At 51.1% G+C, this 23,854-nt stretch overlaps 9 protein-coding genes across 9 annotated transcripts; 5 read left to right on the top strand and 4 right to left on the bottom strand.

Annotated features, from left to right (window-relative positions):
• Window positions 1-633: 633 nt before the first annotated feature.
• On the top strand, window positions 634-2,544 carry J4E82_005039 (uncharacterized protein; the record flags this gene model as incomplete). The annotated part of the gene is made up of 2 exons (XM_051731310.1): window positions 634-1,264; window positions 1,316-2,544. 2 exons carry the CDS (start codon window positions 634-636, stop codon window positions 2,542-2,544), a joined length of 1,860 nt encoding a protein of 619 aa, XP_051588991.1.
• Window positions 2,545-3,319: 775 nt separating this feature from the next.
• Window positions 3,320-4,363, top strand: J4E82_005038 (uncharacterized protein; the record flags this gene model as incomplete). Its single annotated transcript, XM_051731309.1, has 2 exons — window positions 3,320-3,457; window positions 3,512-4,363. 2 exons carry the CDS (start codon window positions 3,320-3,322, stop codon window positions 4,361-4,363), a joined length of 990 nt encoding a protein of 329 aa, XP_051588990.1.
• A 100-nt stretch (window positions 4,364-4,463) lies between these two features.
• Window positions 4,464-7,209, bottom strand: J4E82_005037 (uncharacterized protein; the record flags this gene model as incomplete). Its single annotated transcript, XM_051731308.1, has 6 exons — window positions 4,464-5,600; window positions 5,649-5,972; window positions 6,020-6,027; window positions 6,220-6,704; window positions 6,988-7,099; window positions 7,173-7,209. The coding sequence occupies 6 exons, from the start codon at window positions 7,207-7,209 to the stop codon at window positions 4,464-4,466; spliced, it is 2,103 nt and encodes a 700-aa protein (XP_051588989.1).
• A 460-nt stretch (window positions 7,210-7,669) lies between these two features.
• J4E82_005036 (uncharacterized protein) lies at window positions 7,670-11,554 on the top strand (the record flags this gene model as incomplete). Its single annotated transcript, XM_051731307.1, has 7 exons — window positions 7,670-7,848; window positions 7,899-8,103; window positions 8,168-9,033; window positions 9,082-9,580; window positions 10,114-10,390; window positions 10,438-11,336; window positions 11,387-11,554. The coding sequence occupies 7 exons, from the start codon at window positions 7,670-7,672 to the stop codon at window positions 11,552-11,554; spliced, it is 3,093 nt and encodes a 1,030-aa protein (XP_051588988.1).
• Window positions 11,555-11,787: 233 nt separating this feature from the next.
• On the top strand, window positions 11,788-13,108 carry J4E82_005035 (uncharacterized protein; the record flags this gene model as incomplete). Its single annotated transcript, XM_051731306.1, has 2 exons — window positions 11,788-12,281; window positions 12,331-13,108. The coding sequence occupies 2 exons, from the start codon at window positions 11,788-11,790 to the stop codon at window positions 13,106-13,108; spliced, it is 1,272 nt and encodes a 423-aa protein (XP_051588987.1).
• Window positions 13,109-13,348: 240 nt separating this feature from the next.
• J4E82_005034 (uncharacterized protein) lies at window positions 13,349-14,299 on the bottom strand (the record flags this gene model as incomplete). Its single annotated transcript, XM_051731305.1, has 1 exon — window positions 13,349-14,299. One exon carries the CDS (start codon window positions 14,297-14,299, stop codon window positions 13,349-13,351), a length of 951 nt encoding a protein of 316 aa, XP_051588986.1.
• A 590-nt stretch (window positions 14,300-14,889) lies between these two features.
• Window positions 14,890-15,503, bottom strand: J4E82_005033 (uncharacterized protein; the record flags this gene model as incomplete). The annotated part of the gene is made up of 2 exons (XM_051731304.1): window positions 14,890-15,390; window positions 15,450-15,503. The coding sequence occupies 2 exons, from the start codon at window positions 15,501-15,503 to the stop codon at window positions 14,890-14,892; spliced, it is 555 nt and encodes a 184-aa protein (XP_051588985.1).
• Window positions 15,504-18,726: 3,223 nt separating this feature from the next.
• J4E82_005032 (uncharacterized protein) lies at window positions 18,727-19,956 on the bottom strand (the record flags this gene model as incomplete). Its single annotated transcript, XM_051731303.1, has 1 exon — window positions 18,727-19,956. The coding sequence occupies one exon, from the start codon at window positions 19,954-19,956 to the stop codon at window positions 18,727-18,729; it is 1,230 nt and encodes a 409-aa protein (XP_051588984.1).
• Window positions 19,957-20,385: 429 nt separating this feature from the next.
• J4E82_005031 (uncharacterized protein) lies at window positions 20,386-23,132 on the top strand (the record flags this gene model as incomplete). The annotated part of the gene is made up of 2 exons (XM_051731302.1): window positions 20,386-20,547; window positions 20,601-23,132. 2 exons carry the CDS (start codon window positions 20,386-20,388, stop codon window positions 23,130-23,132), a joined length of 2,694 nt encoding a protein of 897 aa, XP_051588983.1.
• Between the last annotated feature and the right edge of the window lie 722 nt (window positions 23,133-23,854).

Below are 23,854 nucleotides of genomic sequence, written 5' to 3'. Positions count from 1 at the left end.
TGCTCGCTATATCAATACTTCGTTGTTGTTTGGTACTTGTGTAGCTGCGGACCATCACACGTATTATGGACATTAGCTAGGACCCAACGATGAATTGCTGTACTCGTTATCAGCAGCTCATAGCCCGCCTGACACACGACGTCTGTCAGGCTCACCCGTGATGCCGAGATTCGGCTGGACATTTGGAGTGCCATTCTCAGCATTCTGATCCGATATCTATGGGAGTTGCAACCAACGAAGGATCAGGGGTTGGAGATGCGTCGGCTGAAAAAGTCCCGATAAGAGGTCGCTATGCTAAAACGACCCACTTGGCGCCCCTGCCTCCGCCGGCTGCTTTCATCCGCAATGCCACTTACGCCATCGAAGCGTGTCAGCATTTCTGCCACGCGCGTACACAGCTTAGCTGTAACTGGCTACTCTCGCAATGTCTCTGAGGGGAAAATACGTACCGATCCTGCAGGTGTCAATAGGCGTCATTGCGAGGCCCCGTCCCGCCCGGACAGCCTCCCGAAGCTCCACGTCCAGCTTCAACGCTAGCCACGATGTTTGGGACCGTTGATCTTGTGCCTAATATACCCGTCCGAAAATTCGCTATGGTTTTGAGGCTCATTGCGATCCCGGAAGAATACCACGATGAGAGACCAACAGGCCTCCGTTAATGAGACGGACTCGATGCAGCTCGACAAAGAAAACAACATATGCGTTGATCATACTCTTGCTGAGAAGCCATCCGGAGACGACGAGCCAGACGACCTAGGAACACATACGAAAAACTTTCACAGTCCACCCGCTTCGCCTACCATCCAACAAGCCGAGGATGACGACGATAGTGATGCGGCATCCATTGGCGGGCAAAGAAACACCATGACATCTACCCAACTCCGAATCGCCATTCCAGCTCTATCAGTCTGCCTCTTCGTCTCGTTTATCGACCAAACTAGCGTTTCAACAGCAACACCTGCAATCGCTGTGGATTTGAACACCGGAACAGCAACATCATGGATCGGTACATCGTTTCTCATCGCATCGACGGCGTTCCAACTGATCAATGGCCGTCTATCGGATATCTTTGGTCGTAAGAATCTGTTACTGATTAGTCTTACGTTGATGGCTCTGGGAGACCTTGGATGTGGTTTCGCGCGAACAGCAGTGCAGCTGTTTGTCCTACGTGCCATTGCGGGTATCGGCGGCGGTGGCATTAACAGTCTTGTAATGATTATCGTCAGCGATATCACAACGTTGCAAAACCGCGGCAAATATCAGGGTGAGAAACCCAGTCTACGCATAATCACACGATGCTAATACTTCTGTCTAGGATGGCTGGGTGCAATCATCGCTTTGGGAAACGGCGCAGGCCCCTTCCTTGGAGGCGCCATCGTTGAAGGGGCGACTTGGAGGTGGGTATTTTGGATAATACCTATTATGAGTGTGCCCACTTCCATGGTTATCCTATTCTTCCTACCGCTAAAGCATCGATCTGGCGATCACCTCGAAAAGATCAAGAAGATTGATTACGGCGGTATGCTGCTAAACATTGCATCCACCCTGCTCCTGCTCATTCCATTATCAGGGGGCGGTGTAACCTACGCATGGGCCTCTCCATTTTTCATCGCTTGCACTGCTATTGGTGCAGTGTTAGGCGTACTATTCGTGCTCTACGAGTGGAAACTTGTGGCTCTTCCAATCATGCCACTTCGACTGTACCGCGCACCGCACTGTTGGGCACTATATCTGCAGACATTCCTCATAGGTCTTGCGTACTTCGGCAACTTTTTCTACCTTCCAATTTACTTCCAGTCGGTTCTCAGGTATTCGCCCCTGGTTTCCGGTGCCTTGATCCTGCCGGTGGTTATCACGACCTCTTTCACGTCTATCGCATCAGGCCAGTACATGAACAGGGTCGGCAGCTATATGCACTGCATCCTGCTCGGCTTTGGTTTGTGGACTCTAGGCAATGGCCTCACCTTATTATTCGACCGAGATACGAGTCTTGCTGTGTTGATCGTTGTCCTCATCATAGAAGGTGCTGGTATTGGTCTGACGCTCCAGCCGACACTTGTGGGCATGTACGCCAATAGTCGCGCAGAGGATCGTGCAGTGACGACCGGCTTGCGTAACTTTATCCGCACTATTGGTGGTGCTTTTGGCTTGGTCATCTCCGGTGTCATCCTCTCAAATACGCTCAGTCGAGACTTGTCGAACAGGTCTTTCGTGTCAGACGATCTGATGAGCCAACTAACATCCTCAACGTACGACCTTGACCAGTTTGGTCTTTCCCAAGACCAAAAGCAAGACGTTTTCGACACGTATATGCTTGGCCTACACTACATTTTCATCTTTTTCACTGTTTGCTCCGGTCTAAGCTTGTCTTTGACATTCTGGGTTGGTAACACTAGTCTGAAAGCACCCAAAAAGCTGGACGAGGAAGGAGCACAGCCGACAATACCGCCGGATGAGCCTCAACAAGAAATTATCCATGGCGAAGAAGTTGAGACAAAGCAAAGGATGTCTGATGAGAAATCGAGGATAGGAGACGCCGTATAGCAAACAACGTCTGCTCAAGTCGAATAGCGACATGACGAATTCATGAGATATACGGCCGAGACAGCGAATCATCAAAGCATTTTTGCACACAATCAAAGGTTCTCTGTGACACCCAATTATTAGCATATTGTGACACCAAATCCTCAGCATATCATAAAATCCCTCGATCATGCCCTTGTTCGGCACCGTCCATAACTCATCACAGTCAAACAAGTGAAGCGATAGCGATTGCATTGGAACATCCAGAGCCTGTGGGGTAGCGACATCGGAACATGGACGCGATTGTTCTCCGCTGTACCTCATTACTCACAATCAAAGTACCAGAAAGCTGTCTCCAGATCAACCTGGGCTTTACCCTGGGTATGCCGACATAGGTAGGTCCTGTGCAGCCCCACAAAAGTCGGTCGTTATCGGCGACGTACGATTGGCCTGTCCCCTCATCTCAGCGATCCCCCTCACGGCAATGTTCCACATGCGGTTCTTTCCAAGCCGATAACTACTCCATTCTTCTGATAACACTGTGGTGGGTCGCATTCGGCCGCAATAATGAGATCTCATCGTGAGGCACGGCAAGGCCTGGCATGTCGCCGATTACGTGAAGGCGTCACGGATGAGAATTGCCGATAGCTTGGTAGATGATGAGGAAAGGCTATCGCGAGATGCTCCGCTGATGGTACATATATGTTTGCGTCGCAAAGCCTGAGTATCGTCTACGTCAAAACTAGTATATCCTCTATTACCAGGTCTTACCTCCCAGTCTTCAAGTACTTTCATCATGCCTGAAGTTTATGCCGCACCACCTGACTATGCCTTCCCACGCGAATTCAAAGGTTACGGCGAGAAGGGTCTTCAGGGCTTAAAATGGCCCAACAATGCCAAGGTTGCCGTGTCTTTCGTCATCAACTATGAGGAGGTAAGTTGCCGCCTAGTTACTCTTTACTCTAGAAATGTCGTTAACATACCAAAGGGCGGCGAACGCTCTGTGATGAAAGGCGATGGAGTTTCCGAGATCAACCTTCGTGAATACCCAGCACAACACAGAATAAACGAACGCGACTACAGCGGCGAATCAGAATTCGAATATGGTTCCCGTCGTGGATGGTGGCGTATCTTCAAGCTGTTCAACGATTACAAGATGAAGTTTACCCTCTACGCTGTCGGCTCAGCCGTAGAAGAACAACCAGAGGCTGTCATCCGAAGCGTGGAGGAAGGCCATGATATCGCTTCTCATGCTTACCGCTGGATAGACCATGCCAACCTCTCTGTGGAGGCTGAGAAACAGCACATCAGAGATGGTATCACGTCATTGAAGAAGCTTGCTGGCTATGCACCAAAGGGATGGTACTATGGTCGTCCATCACCACAGAGCAGAGCTCTGATTCCGCTCGTATATGAGGAGATGGGCGAAGAACTTCTATGGGCTAGCGACACATACGCCGATGACCTTCCTTACTGGACCGACCTGCCTCACGAGCGTGGTAGCGCAAACCCCAAAGGTTGTTTGATGGTTCCCTACAGCTACGACTGCAACGACTTCAAATTCCACTGCCAAGGAACTGGTTTCCGCAGCTCGGGAGCTTTCTACGAGCATTTGAAGAATGCTTTCGATGTGCTGTATGAGGAAGGCGAAGCGGGTGAGCCAAAGATGATGACTATCGGGTTACATTGCCGCATCATTGGCAGGCCAGGAAGGTTCAAGGCGCTTCAAGACTTTGTGAAGTATATCTCGGAAAAGGAAGGGGTTTGGGTTGCGACTCGGACTCAAATAGCAGAGTCTTTCAGAGAACAGTTTCCTTACAAGAAGGGCCAGCTCGCGTAGATAGTCAATAAGAAATTGTTGAATGTTGAACCTGGATCATCTTCAGCACATAAAAGGCCATTGTGAATGATATAAATGAGGACGACGGCTATGAACTTGCCTATCTATACTCTCCGAAGTTCCATTGACTACCATCCACCATACCGCGGCTGTCCATCTGCATTGCTGCGTCTTGGATTGGATCCACGCCATAAAATCCAGAACCATCGTAAGCATCCCAGCTCATCTCAGTCTGATTTTGACTCACACCATCGAATCGCATCGCTGCACTTGCTGCAGAGGTCGTATCATCGCTTACCATTTCGTTGAACATACGCCACCCTTGCCATCCGCCGGGTGCCTCTTCATCAACCTCCATAAAAGCCTCTTTCACAGCGTCCGTGACCATGTGCGACATGGTAGGTTTGTTGCTATACGTTGGAAGGTGTGACGCTTGTTCGCGACTCTCTCGTCGACTCCGCGGCGTTATACCAGGCTCTGCATCCATATCAAGCTGCAGCGGTCTCGAACCGTTACCGTGCATCGTCGTAGTAGGCGTCGAGTTGACAATCGTCTTGAACAAGCTTCCGGATAATGCATCGAAGATGTCGCGATATTTGACGGCACCGGGCCATTTCTCGCCAAAGATGGTCAAGATCTGTGAGCAGGCCCGTGTTGCCTCTAGAACATCGTAGGAAAAGAGAGATCGATCCCGCCAAATGCAGTACACCAGTGTCAAGCCAGCTACGAAGCACGAATGGAGGGAGATCATAGTGTAGGTCAGTGTTCGGTTCTGACTCAATCGCTTGTATGCGTTACAAACACAAGCCGCTGAGCGCGCACATGTGATGAAGCGCATGTCTGATGTGTCGAGTGTAGGAAGAAAGACGGTGAAAAGGAACAGCATTGCTTTGTGATACTGAACACCATAAAAGTCTCGTGCGTCAAGATATGCGCTTTCCGGATCGTACATCCAGGTGATCTTGTTTTCCTTCTTCGGTGTCTGCGGATAGGTTCGCAGCCATTCGTCCAGATCGCTCCGAATGGCAGCCATCTTTCGGTCAAGTTTAGCCCGCTGTTCCGGTGTCCCATTGAAGACATCTCTATCAACGCGAAATACTGCTTTATGAATGCGTGACTGGATCTGGTCGAGTTTGATGATGTGTATGAAAGGCTCGATATTTGACCACTGGGCTTTATCCGAGTCTGGAACTTCTGAGTGTGTCAAAGTATAGAACTCAGGACTGGTACTAGGAAGCTTTTGAACACGTCAGTGAATACACCATAACTTGGTTTGGCAGCATACCTCGACGTTAATGTCTCGATCAGCGATAGCAAAAGCCCTGCCAAGCACAATACTAGTCACCCTATCAAGGCAGTAGCACGCCCAGAAATTACGCCGCCGAATTTCTGCATCCCTTGCATGTGCAGGGGAGTCCATCACCGTCTTCTTCCTGTGCAAGCCCATCTCGATGCACACGGATGTTGCAAATCGAATCTGGGACCAGGCGCCTGCACCATAAGGTGACCTCTGGCCGTGTACTCCGAGCAAGATAAGGAATTGTACGGTCGCAAGGTTGTGCTGGTCTAAGATATAGTCCATTGGCTCGGTAGCTGCAACAAGATGATGCTGCGATCTGTGAGTTTCGTAGCATAGTCTGCACTAGTAGGTCTTACCTCTGAATCTATACCACAAGGCTTTCGCGTTAGAGACAGGAAGCGAGCAGTTATGGCATATATCAAATGGAACATGCTGCGTTCAATGATAGTCAGGGCGCCTCGAACAAATTGCTTTTCGAAAAGTCTTGTATAAACCACGCGATCTAGCAACGGCCAGCGCGTATGTATGCGTTCGAAGAAGACATCAAACAACATACGCGCCTGCTGTCGATCCGGAAAGTCGGCGCCGGTCTCTTCGGAATGAGTAGATTCAGGAGGGGCAGGTGGTCTCGAAGTTCCCGTAGCCTGGCATGTTTGAGACACGGGTTGAGTAACTGCTCTCTTGCCAGAACTTCGGAAGATGGAGGACTGGATGATGCGAGCAATAGTGGCACCGGAACTAGAGCCGACATAGTAAGGTTCTGAGGTTGTATCTGTGGTTCCAGATGCGCATAAAGACAGATAGGCAACGCCGTCAACGAGTGAGGTCCGATCCTCACCCTCGAGATCTTCAGAAAAACAGTCTTCTCGGGATTCGCGGCGCGATGCACTGGGCTGAGGCTGGAGAACCAGGGCGGGCTCTTCAACACTCATAGAAGACGTGTTCTGTAGACTCTCTGGGCCATTGTCATAGTGGTCCTCAGCATGATCGGGGAGGCGGGCCTCAAGAAAGGCGATTCGTTCTTCTAAAGCATTGATATAGCTGAGGAGTCAGAAGCAGATCGCAGGTACGTTGAAGACTACAGGATGAACCTACACAGACTTGCCGCCAGGGTACTGAGGACGAATGGTCCTCTCATACGCACAAGCTACGCCAGCTCGCTGGCACGATCTGCAGACTGGACGTGCACCATCACACTACATCATCTTTAGCCCATGCTCTCGCAGCAGGCAATGTGCGACGTGACGTACACGCTGCTTTCTTCGCTTGCACCTTTTGCAAGCCAAGGCGACGCGAGACTTCCTAGTTGCAGGAGGTGGAGGACTCGTGGCGTTTGACTGAGCTTGAGCAGCGGAATTCGATACCAGTACTGGATCCGCTGCCGAACCTATCACCCCCTGGCTGGTAGAGGGGCTTACGGGGCTCTCTGGGTAGGACTGCAACATGACCTCGTCGTCGAGAGTATGGCAAGAAAGTGACAGCCCTGCAGCTTTCGGCTCGAATCCATACCGTTTGGATCCATATTTCTCCACGTGCGATAGTCCATTGAAGAGGTGGGATGTATGAGCCGACGTGTGTCTTATCGCGAATTGTCCCGAACAGGCTAAGATGACACATCACGTGGTCTTATCTCGGCTGCATTCATCCATGGGGTTGGGGTCTCCAAAGATTACAGAAGGACTACGCCGCAACAAGAAACATGTCGGAGTTGTACAGCATCCTCCTATCTCTACCCCTGCTGTTTATCGCGTCGCAGGTGCTCCTGTAAGGCTTGGGGAGAACTGATGCGCGCATGGCAACATGGTCGGCTAAAAACTCGCCGAAAGAGGCTTCCCTAGAAGCCATGCCTTTGGTCAATCAAGGTCCGATATGCCTGTGATACGTGAACGATCTGGAGTTGGCGTAAGGTCCGATCGACATATGAGAAACCATGGTCCGCCAACATGAAGATGGTTTGGAAGGCTGTGAACATCCAGTAGTCAATCACACCAGACCACTACAGCACTATGGGAAGAGTCCAGTTCCCGACCAAGGATCGGTTCGCAGCACCCTTCCGTTCCAAGGAAGCGTTTGTCGACTTCATCAGAGCCCCACAAGGCAATGATGGTCATGCCCCAATTGGCGACGAAAGATGGTCCAACAAAGATCTTGAGCCAACGCCAGTTGAACAGAGAACTTGGACTTGGTGAGTACCATCAATGACGAATGCTTTGAAGCGTCTTCTGACAGATAAAGGTTCAATCTGCCGTTGTACTGGTTCTCCAACCAATTCTCCCTTGTTGGCTGGAACACTGGCTCCGCTCTCGTAACCGTCGGCCTGACATGGCAACAATCCTTCGTATCGGCCTGCATTGGCTCTTTCCTTGCTGCGGTCGTAGTTATTCTCATGGCCCGACCAGGCGTGAAGTATCACATCGGATTTCCCGTCATCGCAAGATCAGTACGTAACGCCGTTATACGAACTGCGTGTGAGACATATACTGACTTGGTACACCAATCTTTAGGTCATGGGAATGTACGGCTCTTACTTCTTCGTCTTCATCAGAGCCATGGTGTGCATCATCTGGTACGGCATTCAATCCTTCTACGCCGGGAACATCCTCTCGGTGATGCTCCGTTGCATCTTCGGTAGCTCTTGGGAGAACTTTACGAACACTCTTTCTCCTACTGCAAGCGTCACCTCAAAGCAACTTTTGGCTTTTTTTATGGCTTGGCTAATGGAGTTTCCGTTCATGTGGGTCCATCCCAGGCACATTCACTACATCTTCACGGTGAAAGGGTTCATCATGCCAATTGCGGCTTTTGCAGTGTTCGGATGGTGCATGGCCAACGGAGGTGGACTGGGCGCAATGGACCTTGCTTCCAACGAAGGCGAGCTTGCTGCCTCGGTGACCCCTCTAGGATGGAGCATCATGGCCGGCATTAATACCATCTTCGGTTCCCTCTCGCCTATGTTGGTCAACCAACCCGATCTTGCTCGATACTGCAAAAAGCCTCGAGATGCTGGTATAACCCAGGGTATCAGTGTCTTCGTGGCCTCCATTATCGTGTTCTTCTTGGGCATGGCCTCTACGACTTCTATGCAGGCAGCATATGGCGTTGCCTACTGGAATATTTGGGACCTCTTCGAGGCTATTCTGGACCACCATTTCGGCGCTGGTGCGCGTGCGGGTATTTTCTTCGCGGCTCTGGCATTCTATCTCGGAGTCTTTGCGACGAACTTTGGGGCGAACTCCATTCCATTTGGAAGTGATATGACTGGTCTCTTCCCAAAATGGCTTACCATTCGTCGTGGCCAGGTGCTTTGCGCCATCCTCGGTGTAGTCGTGCAGCCGTGGCAGTTGATGAAGAATGCTTCAGCCTTCTTGAGGTAAGCTTTTAATTGAGTCTCGCATTGATCATACTAACAGTCGACAAGTTTCCTGGGTTCCTATAACATCTTCATGGCACCTCTTTGCGGCGTCATCATCGTCGATTATTTCATCGCACGAAAGGGAAACATACATGTACCATCTTGCTACGATGGCAAAAAGACAGGCCTCTACTGGTTCTGGTCCGGTGTAAATTGGAGCGGCGTGGTGGCATGGCTACTTGGTACTACTATGGGCATTCCAGGACTCATCGGCCAGTACGAGCCGCAGATCATATCGGCAGCTGCACAAAATATGTACCGTATGGGCTGGCTGTTGACCTTCTTCACGGCAGCGACGATTTACTGCGTCCTTACTCTCTTAGTCAAACCTCGAGTATTCCCAGTCGGACGAGAGAGCACACCGTTTGAACGGGAATGGCTAGCGAACGAGGGCCGCGAGGGCTTCTACGACGGAGATAGAGATGGTGGAGAGATTTATGCCGCTGCAACGCCTCCTATGACTGATGGAGGAGACGACGTTGAGATTGGCGAGAAGTCACCGAAGGTTACCTTCTAAGTCCAGAGAAGCGAGAAATAGTGCGGTAGAGCCGAAATCGTGTCCACACATCTACATAACTGAACTATGATAACCTGAAACCATATGTTCTGTGAATCAATCGTGCTACTTCTTTGCAGCCTATACCAGAACGTGTGTAAGATTCTTTGACAAGCTATCAGGTCCAGAAGCCACTTCTTCCTGTGCTCCACATGCTGATCAATTGAAGTTCCGATCGGAACCGACGTTCCGAAAAGGTGGGATGCCGTTATCGGCTCTAACTGTGAGTACCTTACCCTTGTAAGACAAGTACTAGGCTATCGCAATCAGCGGGCCTACACGGGACATGTAACAGCTGCCTGTTGCGATGCGGGTCACTTGAGCCGATGGCATCGTTAACGCGTCGTTGCCTTCGGCGTCTAATGACACCACAACTTTACAACTCAAAGAGACCACGTCTTCAATCCTCTCATCATAACACCGCAGCAAACCTCAATTGTCACCTACGTACATAGTAGCAGCAGCTATATAGAAATAGTTAGATCGTCGAAATCTACGAGACCATGAGCTCAGATCTCTACAGACTCACAGCCAGCGAGATCTCGGCGAAGATCAAAGCAGGCGAAACTTCAGTCGAAGAATACGCGAAATCACTTCTTGCACGCATCGAATCGCGCGATGAGGCCGTTCAAGCATGGGCATACCTTGATCCCGAGTATGTTATCAAGCAGGCGAGAGCGCTCGACGCCATTCCAACAGCTGAACGGGGACCGCTGCATGGCGTTGCCATCGCCGTAAAGGATGTCATCTACACCAAGGGTGAGCCACCGGGATTGCCGTTCAATCCGACTTGACTGATCTTCTAGAAATGCCTACACAATTCAACTCACCCATATATGCCAACGACGCGCCACAAGTAGATGCTGGCTCCATAGCGATACTACGCAAGAACGGCGCACTCATCTTCGGCAAAACAACCACGACCGAGTTTGCTGCAACGACCACCGGCCCAAAAACACGGAATCCGCACGACCCGAAGCGTACTCCTGGCGGCTCTTCATCCGGATCTGGAGCCGCAGTAGGCGATTTTCAAGCACCTATTGGTCTAGGTACGCAGACTGGTGGTAGCACCATTCGCCCTGGCTCGTACAACGGCATCTACGCTCTCAAGCCCACATGGAACTCTATAACCCGCGAAGGCCAAAAGATCTACTCGCTAATTCTGGATACACTTGGTCTCTACGCCCGCAGCGTGGCTGACCTGGAACTCCTCGCCGACGCCTTTGCCATTCACGATGATGCTCCGCCTCCAACAGATTACACAGTGAAAGGTGCGAAGTTCGCCTTTCTCAAAACGATGGTCTGGCCAAACGTTGGTCCTGGCACCTCGGCCGCACTTGACAAAGCTGTCTCGCTCCTTCGTGCACACGGAGCTGAGGTCGAGGAGATTGAGTTCCCAGAGTATCTGAATGAGTTGCCAAATCGGCACGCGACAGTACTCAACTCTGACGGCCGAACTGCGTTTCTTCCAGAATATACGGTCGCTAAGGACAAGATCTCGGAACAGCTCGTAGGCCATGTTGAGAACAGCGGAAAGATTTCGCGCAAGGCGCAACTTGAAGCCTTTGACGAGATCGCAGCAGCAAGGCCGATCGTGGACGATATACTTGGCAGATACGATGCCGTACTTACACCGAGTGTGCCAGACGAGGCGCCGTTGGGGATTGAGAAGACAGGAAGTGCGGCTTTTTGTTTGATCTGGACAGTAGGTTATGCCGTAAACTAGCGGGTGAGACTTGACTAATACGCGTGAAGGCACTGCATACACCAGTAGTAAACGTTCCAGGGTTCAAAGGCGAAAATGGAATGCCAATCGGCATATCGCTCGTTGCGCCTCGCTACCATGACAGACGATTGCTCGCTGTAAGCAAAAAGGTGGGTGAGATCTTCGAAGCTGAGGGTGGATGGAAACGTTCTGTATAGGTTTATTGTAGATGCGAATCAACAGATTGGACCATAACAACTCTGAAACATTCATGCAATACGTATGTCGACGACATGGATCTGTTGTGTGTTTGCGTAGAAAGCTGGACGGGATATGTAGAGGTAGATTACATAATGCGGCGGTCGGCGGTTGACTGCAGACATTCGCCGACAGCCTTAGAGCTTCGCGTGTCCCGACATCATCATCATCGCTTGCATCCAATCTCACAATCATGGCGCCGCGCACACGGCTGGCAGCCACTACGGCTTCCGGACTACTGCGAAGCTCAAGGCGGCTCGCAATCCCAAGAAAATCTCCACTTGCTACTGTTCTGACAGCGTCGTCGGTCCGCAGCTTCTCGCAGCTCAACTCGCACTCCGCCACAGATCCGACCAATGTCTTCGCTTCTTTCGGCAGCTCCAGCTCCAACTCCAAGTCCGGGCTTCCCTCTTATTTTTCGTCAAGCAAGCGTCTGCCGACAAACACAGTGATCCGCTTCGTGCCACAGCAAACAGCATGGATTGTAGAGCGCATGGGAAAGTTCAACCGCATACTGGAGCCGGGTCTTGCCGTCCTGATACCCTTCATTGACAGGATCGCCTATGTCCGGAGTCTGAAGGAGAATGCCATCGAGATTCCCAGCCAGAGTGCCATCACAGCGGACAATGTCACGTTGGAGCTGGATGGTGTGCTTTACACCAGGGTCTTCGACGCATACAAGGCCAGGTAAGCATACCACACTACAAGAGCCACTGGCGGGTCTGACAAGTCGCAGTTATGGTGTAGAAGATGCCGAGTACGCCATCTCCCAACTGGCGCAAACCACGATGCGCTCCGAGATCGGTCAGCTCTCCCTCGACCACGTCCTCAAAGAACGCGCCAACCTGAACGCCAATATCACGGCCGCCATCAACGAGGCAGCACAAGACTGGGGCGTCACTTGTCTCCGATACGAGATCCGTGACATCCACGCACCCGAGCCCGTCGTCGAAGCCATGCACCGCCAAGTAACTGCCGAACGTTCAAAGCGAGCCGAGATCCTGGAATCAGAAGGTCAGAGACAGTCTGCTATCAACATCGCCGAGGGAAAGAAACAGTCAGTCATCCTGGCCTCTGAGGCCTTGAGGGCTGAGCAGATCAACATGGCAAACGGAGAGGCTGAGGCTATCTTGTTGAAGGCTACTGCTACTGCCAACGGCATTGACGCAGTTGCTCGCTCCATCTCTCAAGGCGGGGGCGCAGCGCAGAACGCCATCTCGCTTTCCGTGGCTGAAAAGTACGTGGATGCATTCGGCAACCTGGCTAAGGAGGGCACAAGCATTGTTGTTCCGGGCAATGTTGGCGATATGAGTGGCATGATCGCTAGCGCCATGGCAGTATACGGCAACGTCAATGCTTCCCAAGCAAAGGCGCAAGCGTCCAAGATGGTCGAGGGCGGCAACAACAAGCAAATCCAAGAGCTCCAGAGCAAGTTGAACGATGCTGAGAGTGGATCGAACCAGATGCACAACGAGATCAACAGGGTCATGGACGAGAGGTTGAACAAGCGGTAGCCAGTACCCTTGGATGAGCGATGACGGGGCAGGAACGGGATACGACTGTACATTATACCACGCTGTATAACTAGCAACGAACCAGCAAGCGATTGCATTGGGGTTACGGTTATTGGATATGGGCATGACCCAAAAACAAGCATCATTCGCGGAGTCTTCTCTCTTCCACTTTGGAACTCTACTTCTCGTATGTGTATAGAGGATAGCGAACACAACGACACTTCACTTCCAATCTGAATTCTAAACCAACCGCTCCACGGCTTCAGCAGCAAGAATCGCGATTTGCTTTCCGTCTTCCCATATCCAATCATGACCGCCCTTGAGATCCCGCACATTGACCACTCTTCTTCCTTCAGCCTTGACTTCGTCTTCATCATCCCCAACTTCCATGACAATATTGAACCCCTCCCTATCCAGCGCAACACACATGACATCCCTCTGGGCTCTCTCCACCAGTTCGTCTTCGTAGCTATGGCATAGCACCAACAGCTTACCCTCCGGCCACTGTTGTGCATTGTACTTGCCCGAAACAGGTGACACGGCCTGCCACTCTGCTTGATCCTCACCAAAAGCCCCGATGATGAAGTTTTTATATATTTCCGAAATGTACTCTGGAGTTGTAGGCGGAAGATGATTCCGAATGAGTAGCGGTAGGTTGTATATGCCTGATATCAAAATCAAGGCTTCTGGTTGCGGGGAAGGAATAAGTTCAGCGGTAAGACCGACATGAGAGATGAGTTGGCAGAGCAGTGTAGCGCCGCAGGAATGTCCTATTCCTATCCATCTCTTCATCCCGTATTCGCGCTGTAGGTGTTGTATTCCGTGCGCGACGTCGCGAACATGTTGTGGGTGTCTAGCAGATCGCTCAGGATCGCCAGGTGTACTTGGCTGTGTCGTGTGATCGGGGTAAGGAGAAAGTCTATAATTCAGACTTGCGATACCTGCGATGTTGTCCAGCGTTGCCGAGTGCGAAGCGACAAGATGTTTGATAGTAGGCTCAAAGCTTTGCGATTCTATGAGGGGGTCGCGCCATGCGCCGCCGTGGATGTAGACTAGCCATATCGCGTTGTTGGCATTTTTGGACGTCTCCTCGAGGGGCCGGGGTAGCCAGATGTCGAGGGTCTGAAGGCGACTTGGGGGATCGCTGTAGGGGATGGAAGGGATGTGTCTGGGGAAAGTGGTGGCTGTCATGTTTCAATCAGATTGGGTGAGGTAATGTTTTGGCGGGGTGTTTGGCAAATGCTAAGCAGTGAGGTTTGCCGACCTCGGCATTGATGTCAGTCATGGCCAAAGTTGATCGGGAACATTTATACTTTTGGATGTGCGAAGAAACTTGTTGACGGCGGCTTCTTTTCGTTCACAGCAAAGAACCAAGTCACGAGGGCTCAACTGTATCGGAACGGAACGTACCCGACGGTCGGTTGATCCGTCCGATGCTGATATGTCTGAGCATCGCAAGGGTTAAATGCCAATATCCATTTCAATAGATGCATCACAAGCAAGAACGTCTAAGCAATCGTTTTGTATCCAAATTTTTGATATATTTCCCAACATCATGTACAAAAAAGTACTACTAACATGGCCGATGTTTTCATCCAAGCCATGATTAAACTTAACAGACATTATTCCCGTCAAAGACACATGCCAGTGCCGACGCCGAAGTATTGCAATGCAAATCTGTTACGCAATGCTAATGCAAGACCCAAGGTATCTTAAGGACCGCTATCCTCATAAAAATAAAACGTCGAAGCTAAAACGAACAAACAATGCGATCAATGCGTTTACAAGAACGCAGCCATGAAGGCACCGAAACCGACAAGGCTACCAGCGGCAGCCTTGACGTTGACGGCAGCACCGGTGGCGTCAGCACCAGAGCCAGAGCCAGTAGCAGTACCAGAAGCGTCAGAGCCAGTGGCATCAGCACCGCTGCGAGATGCGCCGGAGCCAGTAGCGTCGGCGTCAGAGTTGGTAGGCGAGGCAACAAGAGCGACGGTAGTGCTGTTGTTGGCGCTGACGGTGACAGTGCGGGTGGAGTTAACCATGGAGCCGGTGCCGGTTCCAGCAAGAGTGAGGGTGTGGACACCAGGGCCAACGGCAGGGATGTCAGCAGGTACTGGTTGAGTAGTGACAGCAGCGGGCTGGCTGGTGACAGCGTCAGGCTGAGTAGCGATGGAAGTGTCAGCCGCGGGCATGCCAGTTACGACACCGAGAGAGTTGGTCTGGGTGAGGTAGGTAGTCTGGGGGGCCGGGTCGATGGAGGATGAGGGAGCGGAGGATGAGTCCTGGCTGAATGTTAGCGGTCCATTCGGCATAGTATGCGAATTGATGGATGAGAGCGTACCTGGGCCGATGCAACGGCGAAAGCAACAGCGGAGACGAAGATAGAGGCGCGCATATTGACGGTTGTGTTGTGTTTGTTTGGAACGATTGAACTCCGTAGCGATAGTCTTTGACGAAAAGGATGTCAAGTAGCGATTGAGACGATGCGAATAGTGATTGAGTGATGCGAGATGAGAAGCAAACTTCAAGCTTCGTGAGAGACGCGTCCTCCTTTTATTGCCTCTGCTCCATTTCACCCGCACCCAAGAGCAAGCATCGGAGCTAACCCTGGCCCTGGAACGCCACTTTGACCCGGCAACCAGCCCTAACGCGAGCCCCATACTATCCCTGAACAGGCGGACTGTCGTCCAGACAAGCGTCTAGCGGCCTCCACAACCAATAATAGCATTCTCCGTGGCGAGGATGTTTCGTGTTCGTGATCGAGGCGGAGATTTTTTCTATTGAATAGACTTCTCCTTCCAGGCGTCCAGACGGCGATCCATATCATCAACCTTCACATGGGTAGCCTGGATGACTGTCGTCGCTGTAAGATTCGAGATGGAAGCTTGTGTGTCGTTGCGCCGACCCAGGTGAGCCTCAGGCGCTTCCTGCTGTGCCTCTTCCCAGCCATGCTTCCTGCCCCGGGTTTCGAAACCAATTCGCATCCTGCAACCCGTATGGTGCCACCAAACAAACCATGTTCCTGTAGGAACAGTGCACATCTTGTCGTCATTTCCCCATCCAATCGCCTGTTTACCCTAGCACATCCTCCACTTTCTCTCGTTTTTTTGCGCCCATGCACTTCATGCACCGGTCAAACGTCAAACGGCTACCCACCACCCACCTGTTGCTTTCCCAACCATTTTCCCAACCACATGTGCGCCAGCCTTGGGCTATGCTGACACATAATCGATACCGAGCCGCAAAACGCTAATCCCCAGACACGCGCTATAGCTTAGCATGCCGCAGATGCAGAATCTTCGCGTTGTTGATGGCAAGACTAATTACGCGTCCAATGAAGTTAGCCTACTAAAATTAGTTGTCTTGTCGGCGTGACCTCGTGTCGAGAAGATTCGTTGTGCTGTCACCCCGGTGGACGTGCGTCTTCGTAAAGTGCGGGCTGAGCAGGGGGCCTGGAACGGAAAACGGGCCCGGAGTCAGTCTGGGCTAAGGCTGGTGGGAAGCGAAATGGTGATGTGATGCGAGCGGGTTGCTGCGATCGAGATGTCGGGACGTCCGTTGAGTAACGTTGATCTTTCAGGCGCAGGTTCAATTGACATGCGCATAGGGGGTCGCGATTCCAAGGTTCAACAGATGGCGCGCTTGCTGCATGCAGCGCGCCAAGGAAGTGACAGGCAAGACTGCGAGACACCTCTTCTCAACCTCGCCAGGCCGCCAACACTCTTACAACATTCTCATGAAGATGCAACGCCCTACAGGGCGCAGTCCTCAGCGCACCGCCTATTTTCGACTCCCCGCAGGATCAGCGATTGATCATATGTGGGCACAGTGGCGCCGGCGCGATCACGTTAGAAGGGGCTTTGCGTGTGGGTCTGGCTTACCACATGTCTAACATCCAAGATGAAATGCGACACAAGAGGCGGGCAGGCAGCGATGGTTTCGACCTATCAAGCCACAGTCTTTGACATATCTTTCAGAAAGCTTACATGTTCCTCTGAAATGTCGACAAATCCGCGAAGATTATCTATCTGACGGCTAAGCGTGAGAAACTCTCAACAACATCTCTGACGATCCGACATACCTCGCCAATACCGTCTTGCACCATCGTCAACAGGTTCTACGAATGCGACGGACCCGTTCTACCTTAACACGCCAGGATACAAATCCCATTATCTGATTCACAACGCACTGTTGAAAGGCACAGTGAATCGTATCTCGAGTACCAGCAGCGAAATATAGCACTGCCATGGCGAATAACGTGAGGGCACATAGACCATAAGTAACTTTCTTGCCTGCACTCGCTGTAAGCCATTATCCATAGGTAACCTCCACGTTCTCCATAGTTTCTTTCTCAACACTATCAGATCTCACCTTGCACACTCTCATTCATGTTTTGTTGCAAAACTAGCGCTTTATCTCAATTTCAATCACATCCCTATCAGTCATGACACAAACAAGTAAGACGAAGGGACGCATTACCTACATATGAACGCACTTCCAGAGCTACTGAAACAGTTATTGGCCACATCAATTCCAGCAATGCACTCGATGCCATTCACGGGCACACTTCCAGATATATAGTCTGATATTATCTCTCGTCTCTCAGCCTAGTTGCGTCATATAGTCTACTCAGACCTCAACATCCCCGTTGAGGCCATGTTTGGATTGACTGCCGCAGCGACTCTACCTGTACTGATACCTCCCACATCATCTTCTTCGCCGATGTCGAGTGGCCCATGAGGGTGCACACGTCTCTTGGAGAATTCCAGGTGCGACGGAAGATTAATAATTTGCTCTCATACCGAGGCTTCCGGGAAATACTTGCTGAGCTGGATAATGGAGATATCATCGGTTGTAACAGCCGCGTTTTTATTGAGTGAAACTTGCTGTGCATCAACAAAGCTATAAGGATGGAGCTCATGGATCTGGTGTCCGGACGTAACGAAGTCGAAGTGAGTTTTCCGATGCATGATGAACTTGATCACATCCTGAATTATACAGGGTAAGCCATATTCGTACCATAAACCACGTTCATCGCCTCCCTTCGGCACTAGCACGTATGATAACGGTTACTATCAGGAGCTCCGAACGCGAGATATAGAATAGCTGCCAGTCTCTTCAGTTCATCGCGGTGAACTTTGCCAATTTGCGCCGTCTGACGTATCACATACAGTCAACGTCGTTATATCTGACCCCTACCGAAGAAGTCATCGCCCTAGTAGAGGCGTTTAGGGCTATTGCAGTGACCGCGAAGAAGCTTGAGATGCTACACTTTGCATAGAATGAAGAAGAGTTGACCACTGGTCAGTGCCGGAGTTCTGAACAACAGGAGATGATTCTAGACGAGCCAAAAAGTGGGATGCGATCGTGCTGGAAGTCCGGCAGCTTCTGGATGGACTGAAGAAAAAAGCAGAATTTAGGTTTGGGTCTGATGGGACGAGACGGAAGCACGAATAGCTGAAATACGAAAACAGCGGTGTGGGACTAAGGGATAAGACGAGAGACAGGTTTTCGTGGGTTCGAAGCGTCAGTTGATCATCTTTGACAAACGATGGGATCCTTTCATGGTAGCGTCTGTGGATTCGAGTAGTCTAATCAGAATGTTTCGTTGACGTAACTTATGCAACGCTGTTTGTGACTTCGACAAACTTTTGCCACTCGCTGTATGCGGCTCCACTCGAGATCGCCCATTTGGCTCTCCTGACACCTTCTTTCCAGCGTCCACCTCCTGGGCCAACCTCCTTGATGACATTTCCATCGTCACCCTCTCCCATGTTGCTCGTGTCCGCGTCACAGATACCACTAACAACGAACAATGCCGCAGTGTTAATGTAAACGAAATGCAAGATTGGGTCATCTGGCGGAACCTCGCCCATCAGAATCTTCATGAGAATTTGCGCATTCTGTTCGGGTGACTGCCCAGGGCTGACTTCACTAAGAGGGTGCTCGGGAAGCCCAAAGTCCGCTGGTGTAACAGTGAAGTAGTTGATGTTAGCCTCGCCTGTGGTATCATCCTCGACTATTCGCCAGCAATGCGTTGGTCCAGCGCATGAGAGTTCATCCAATTCCTCGTCGCCGCAGATGACCATACCCTTCTTGCAACCAGACTGCTTCAGCGACTCGGCGAAATCAGGTCCAATCTCTTTCCTTGCTACACCTAGAACGCGCGCTTCAATCAAATCATGTAGCGGGTTCGCCAAAGGCCCGAGAAGGTTGAAGATAGTGCGCCAGCCCAGTTGCCTTCGGATGGAAGCAGCGTGTCTAGCTCCCGGATGGAAAATAGGGGCAAACAGGAAAGCGTAGTTTGTCTTTGAGTAAATTTCGTGGATGGTATTGGGTGCGATGGCGGTGATGACCGGTGGCTTCGGAGGTGCGCAGGACAGAAGGTCTGCTGAGCCAGAACGTGATGTTGATGCTTTGTTTCCGTGCTTTGCGATCATAAGTAGAGCGCTGGCGAGGATGGACGATGTGGTACTGATGTTGAAAGTGTTGTGGGAATCACCTCCTGTGCCAACTATGTCGCACAAGCCTCCATGGTAGCCACCCTCTTTCCTTCCTCGTTGGCTGATGAGTTCTTGAAGACCTTTGACATCAATGCCAGTGGCGTAGTCCCGCATCGCCTTGGAACATTTGGCTAATACTTCAGCTTGTCTGTCTTGGTCTGTGAAATGGAGACATGTCAACAAGGCTCCTGTTTGGACTTCGGATAGGCTGTTTGTGAATATCAAGGCGAGGGCTGCTGCTATCTCGTCGGCTGTTGGTTTGGTTGTGGGTGACTCATGCCAGAGTCGCTTGAGAAGGGGTGTGATGGATATTTTCTTATCCTCGTCGCCAGCTTGGGTAGCCATGATGTAGGCTGACAGTCGTGGTCCTTGCGCCCTTGTCCTACTCCAGCATATGCGAGCTGGCGGGGTAGTTGGCGGGGTGTGTGTGTTGGTGGTGACAATGTATACCAATTGGTAGTCTTGGTATGACGAAGTTAGGACCGAAAGGATGCGTTCTCTAGAAGACCCTGAAATAAAGCGACCAGTTGAGTCACAGTATGGCCGCACGGAGGTGCTTTCAAAGTCCGCACCTAGGTCACAATATGCACCACGATGAGGGCTCCACCACGCTAGCCCACAAGCCGTTAGCCACACAAAACGCCGATGCCAAGGCTCTCAAAATCTCGACTCAGTGCTCTGGCAGGCGTGGAATCTTTCCAAGGTCGTGACGGGTCAGAGTTTCTTCTCTGACGGACCTTGTAGCTCCACCTTTCGCGACACCAACCAAATCAAATGGGGAAGAAGCGAACCCATGCCGAGACCAAAGATGGCTTTACGAAGCCTTCTCCGGATAAGAGTCGGATGAGCGCGAAGAACGGCACCAAGGACGGCGCGCGAAATGACAAGAAAGACCAGCGCAAAGATGGCGAGAGCAAGAAATCGCGGTCGCAGCTGGTGCGCATCATCAGGACAAATATTTGATGCATAACGATGCTAATTTGCAGTAGCTTCTCAAGCCGCAGCCGGAATGGCATACGATAGAACTGCCACAGCTTCCGACTGTCGACAATCCCACGATCCCGCCCCGTTACATCATCGACGCCATCCACGAATATGCCATCCAACTCCTCGACACGGAGGCCAAGGAGTATGCATCGTCGCACTTGGCCAAGGACTCGTCACACAAGTTCATGGCGACCGTCATGGACTCTGGTACCATGGAGGATAAGGTGTCTGCACTGACCTTGTTGGTTCAAGAGTCGCCGCTGCACACGCAAAAGGCTTTTGGACAGCTCATGGGCCTTTCGCAAAAGAAGAGCAGAAATGCTGCCATGCAGGCTTTGGCTGCGCTGAAGGATCTGCTGGGTCAGGGCGTTCTGCTGCCTCCGGACCGAAAGTTGAAGGCTTTTGCACGACAGCCAGGCTTGACCGCTGCACTGCAAGGAAAGAACGTGCAGTGGAAGGCAGGCGATAAGCTGCCAGGCGCTCTCCAGAAAACCCATCTGATTGTGTGGGCATACGAGGATTGGCTAAAGAAACAATACTTTGAGCTGCTGAAGATCCTCGAGACATGGTCCAACGACGAAGTCGAGTACTCGCGCAACCGTGCTGTAACCTACGTCTGGGAGTTGCTGAAGGAGAAGCCGGAACAGGAAGAAAACCTTTTACGACTGCTCATCAACAAGCTTGGAGACAAGGAAAAGAAGGTCGCATCGAGGGCATCCTACCTGCTGCTCCAGCTCCAGAACACACACCCGCTCATGAAGAACGTCATCATTAGCTCCATCGAGTCCGACCTTATTTTCCGACCGAATCAGAACGGCATAGCCAAGTACTACGCCATCATCACTCTCAACCAAACCGTTCTCAGCTTGAAGGAGCCTGAAGTCGCCAATAAGCTTTTGGAGATATACTTCAGCGTTTTCCTCGGTCTACTGAAGAAGCAGAGAGAGCATGAGAAGGAGGAGAAGAGGATAAACAAGTACGGACACGTTCAAGGAGGTGGCGGTCAGCCTGGAAAGATGGCGAAGCAGAAGGCTGAAAAAGCGGCTACCATGGCCTTTAAGGTTGAGGACGAGTCGCGAGAGAAGCTGATATCCGCCGTCTTGACAGGTGTTAACCGTGCCTTCCCATTTGCCAAAACCGACGACGCCAAGTTCGAAGAACAGCTGAACATGATCTTCGAAGTGACACATTCTTCCAACTTCAACACCAGCATCCAGGCCATGACGCTCATTCAGCAAATCTCCGCGACGAAGCATTACTCTGCGGATCGCTTCTATCGAACTCTTTACGAGTCTCTATTGGACCCACGACTTATGACAACTTCGAAGCATATCATGTTCCTGAACTTGTTGTACCGCTCGCTCAAGGCCGATACTAGCATCAAGCGTGTCAAGGCTTTCGTCAAGCGTTTACTGCAGATCATCCACATGCACGAGCCACCTTTCATCTGCGGTGTCTTGTACCTCGTCAACGAACTGATAGTTACCTTCCCTACCATCAAGTCCATGTTGTCGACTCCAGAAGACCATGCTGACGACAGCGGCGACGAGCACTACGAGGATGTCGACGAGGACAAGGAGCCAACGACTAAGAAGGAAGAAGAGAAGCCTGAACAAGTTACCTATGACTCCAGGAAACGAGACCCAGAACACGCGCATGCTGACCTGTCTTGTCTATGGGAGCTACTACCGCTTCAAGCACACTACCACCCCTCTGTCCACGTGCTGGCCTCCAAGATTGTCAATCAAGAACCCATCAAAGAAAAGCCTGACCCGACCATCTACACTCTTATGAACTTCCTTGACAAGTTCTCTTTCCGCAACGCAAAGACCAAGGCTCAAGGTGTCCATGGCTCCTCCATCATGCAGCCTATGTCTGGAACTTCCAAGGCCGCATCTTACCTCATCACCGACCGCGATGGCGACCGCACGCACGACCCACTCAACTCCGAGCAGTTCTGGCGACGCAAGGTCGACGATGTCCGTGTCGATGAAGTCTTCTTCCACACATACTTCGAAAAGGCTGGCAAAGCCAAGCAAGCTGACAAGAAGACGAAGAAGAAGGACCGCAGGAAGGATGACAGTGAAGAGGACAGTGGTGATGAGGATGAGATCTGGCAGGCGCTTGTCAAGAGTCGTCCAGACGTTGAAGGTGACGGAGGTGACGATGATGACCTCAGCGATTTCGATATGGACGACATGATGAGCGACGATGAGGCTGGAGGCATGGACGGTGGTGTCGAACTCAACCTAGGCAGTGACGATGGGGAGGATGTCGATGCCGATGAAGAGAACGAGGCTGTCGGTGGCCATCACCAGGCAGACGACGACGATGACTTTGAAAACTTCGACCTTGACGATGAAGATGCATTCATGGACAGCGATGCCGATGTTCCAGTCGAACTTAACCTGGAAGGTGATGGTGATGAGGACAAGGAGGGCGGCAAGAAGAAGAAGAGGAAGCTCAAGAACCTGCCCACTTTCGCTTCTATGGAGGACTACGCGAAACTTATCGGCGATGACGATAGCGAGTAGCTGGTTCCTTCTTTAGTTGCAGAAAAAAAACAGGTGCCAGGAGTGAGTCTTGTATGGTATTCTTGACACGGTTCGTCCAGTGGCGTTATTCGCTTGTCCATAGCTTGAGTTTTACTGTAGATATCCCATACCCTTGTAATGGACAATTCCGATAGACCAAGGCGGTTAGTTTCGTTCATTGTTGTTGCTAAGTCTTTGCAAATGCTCGAAGTGAGAAATCTGATTCGCATCTACCCTTTGTCCGATCTACATTCCGCAAGTGGCAGATTCTCCTTATGGCTGCTGACATAGCCAATCCTCAGACTGTATCGCTTGTAGACATGGTGGTTGCTCTGCGTATACTTTCTTGACTCAAACTTATAGTCTGTCTCCAGCACCAGTCCATGTTTGAGTACTTTCATCCAGACAACATCATGTTACGACCGTCTTCTTTTCAGTTCGCTTTCTGTCTCGTAGAATAGATGCGCGTCCTGTTCAACTCAAGTCACCAAGAACACACTACTGATCTACTCAATTGATCCATATGCCGTCTCAAGCTATATTATATGCATAAAGTCGAGATGGTAGTGATCGCACAACAGCGTCAGAGAAGAAAAGAGCAGCAGTCATACCAGATATGGTAACTACATATCGGATGCGTGGGGTAATGCATCTGGGCCGTGATGAATAGTTCATAACAATCCGGCTATATTGATTATTCTTCTACTATCATTCGCATTCAG

Source organism: Alternaria postmessia (assembly GCF_024291825.1).
Source record: "Alternaria postmessia strain BMP 2775 chromosome Unknown scaffold_25, whole genome shotgun sequence".
Taxonomy (NCBI): Eukaryota; Fungi; Ascomycota; class Dothideomycetes; order Pleosporales; family Pleosporaceae; genus Alternaria; species Alternaria postmessia.
This window is presented reverse-complemented; position numbering and strand designations above follow the sequence as displayed.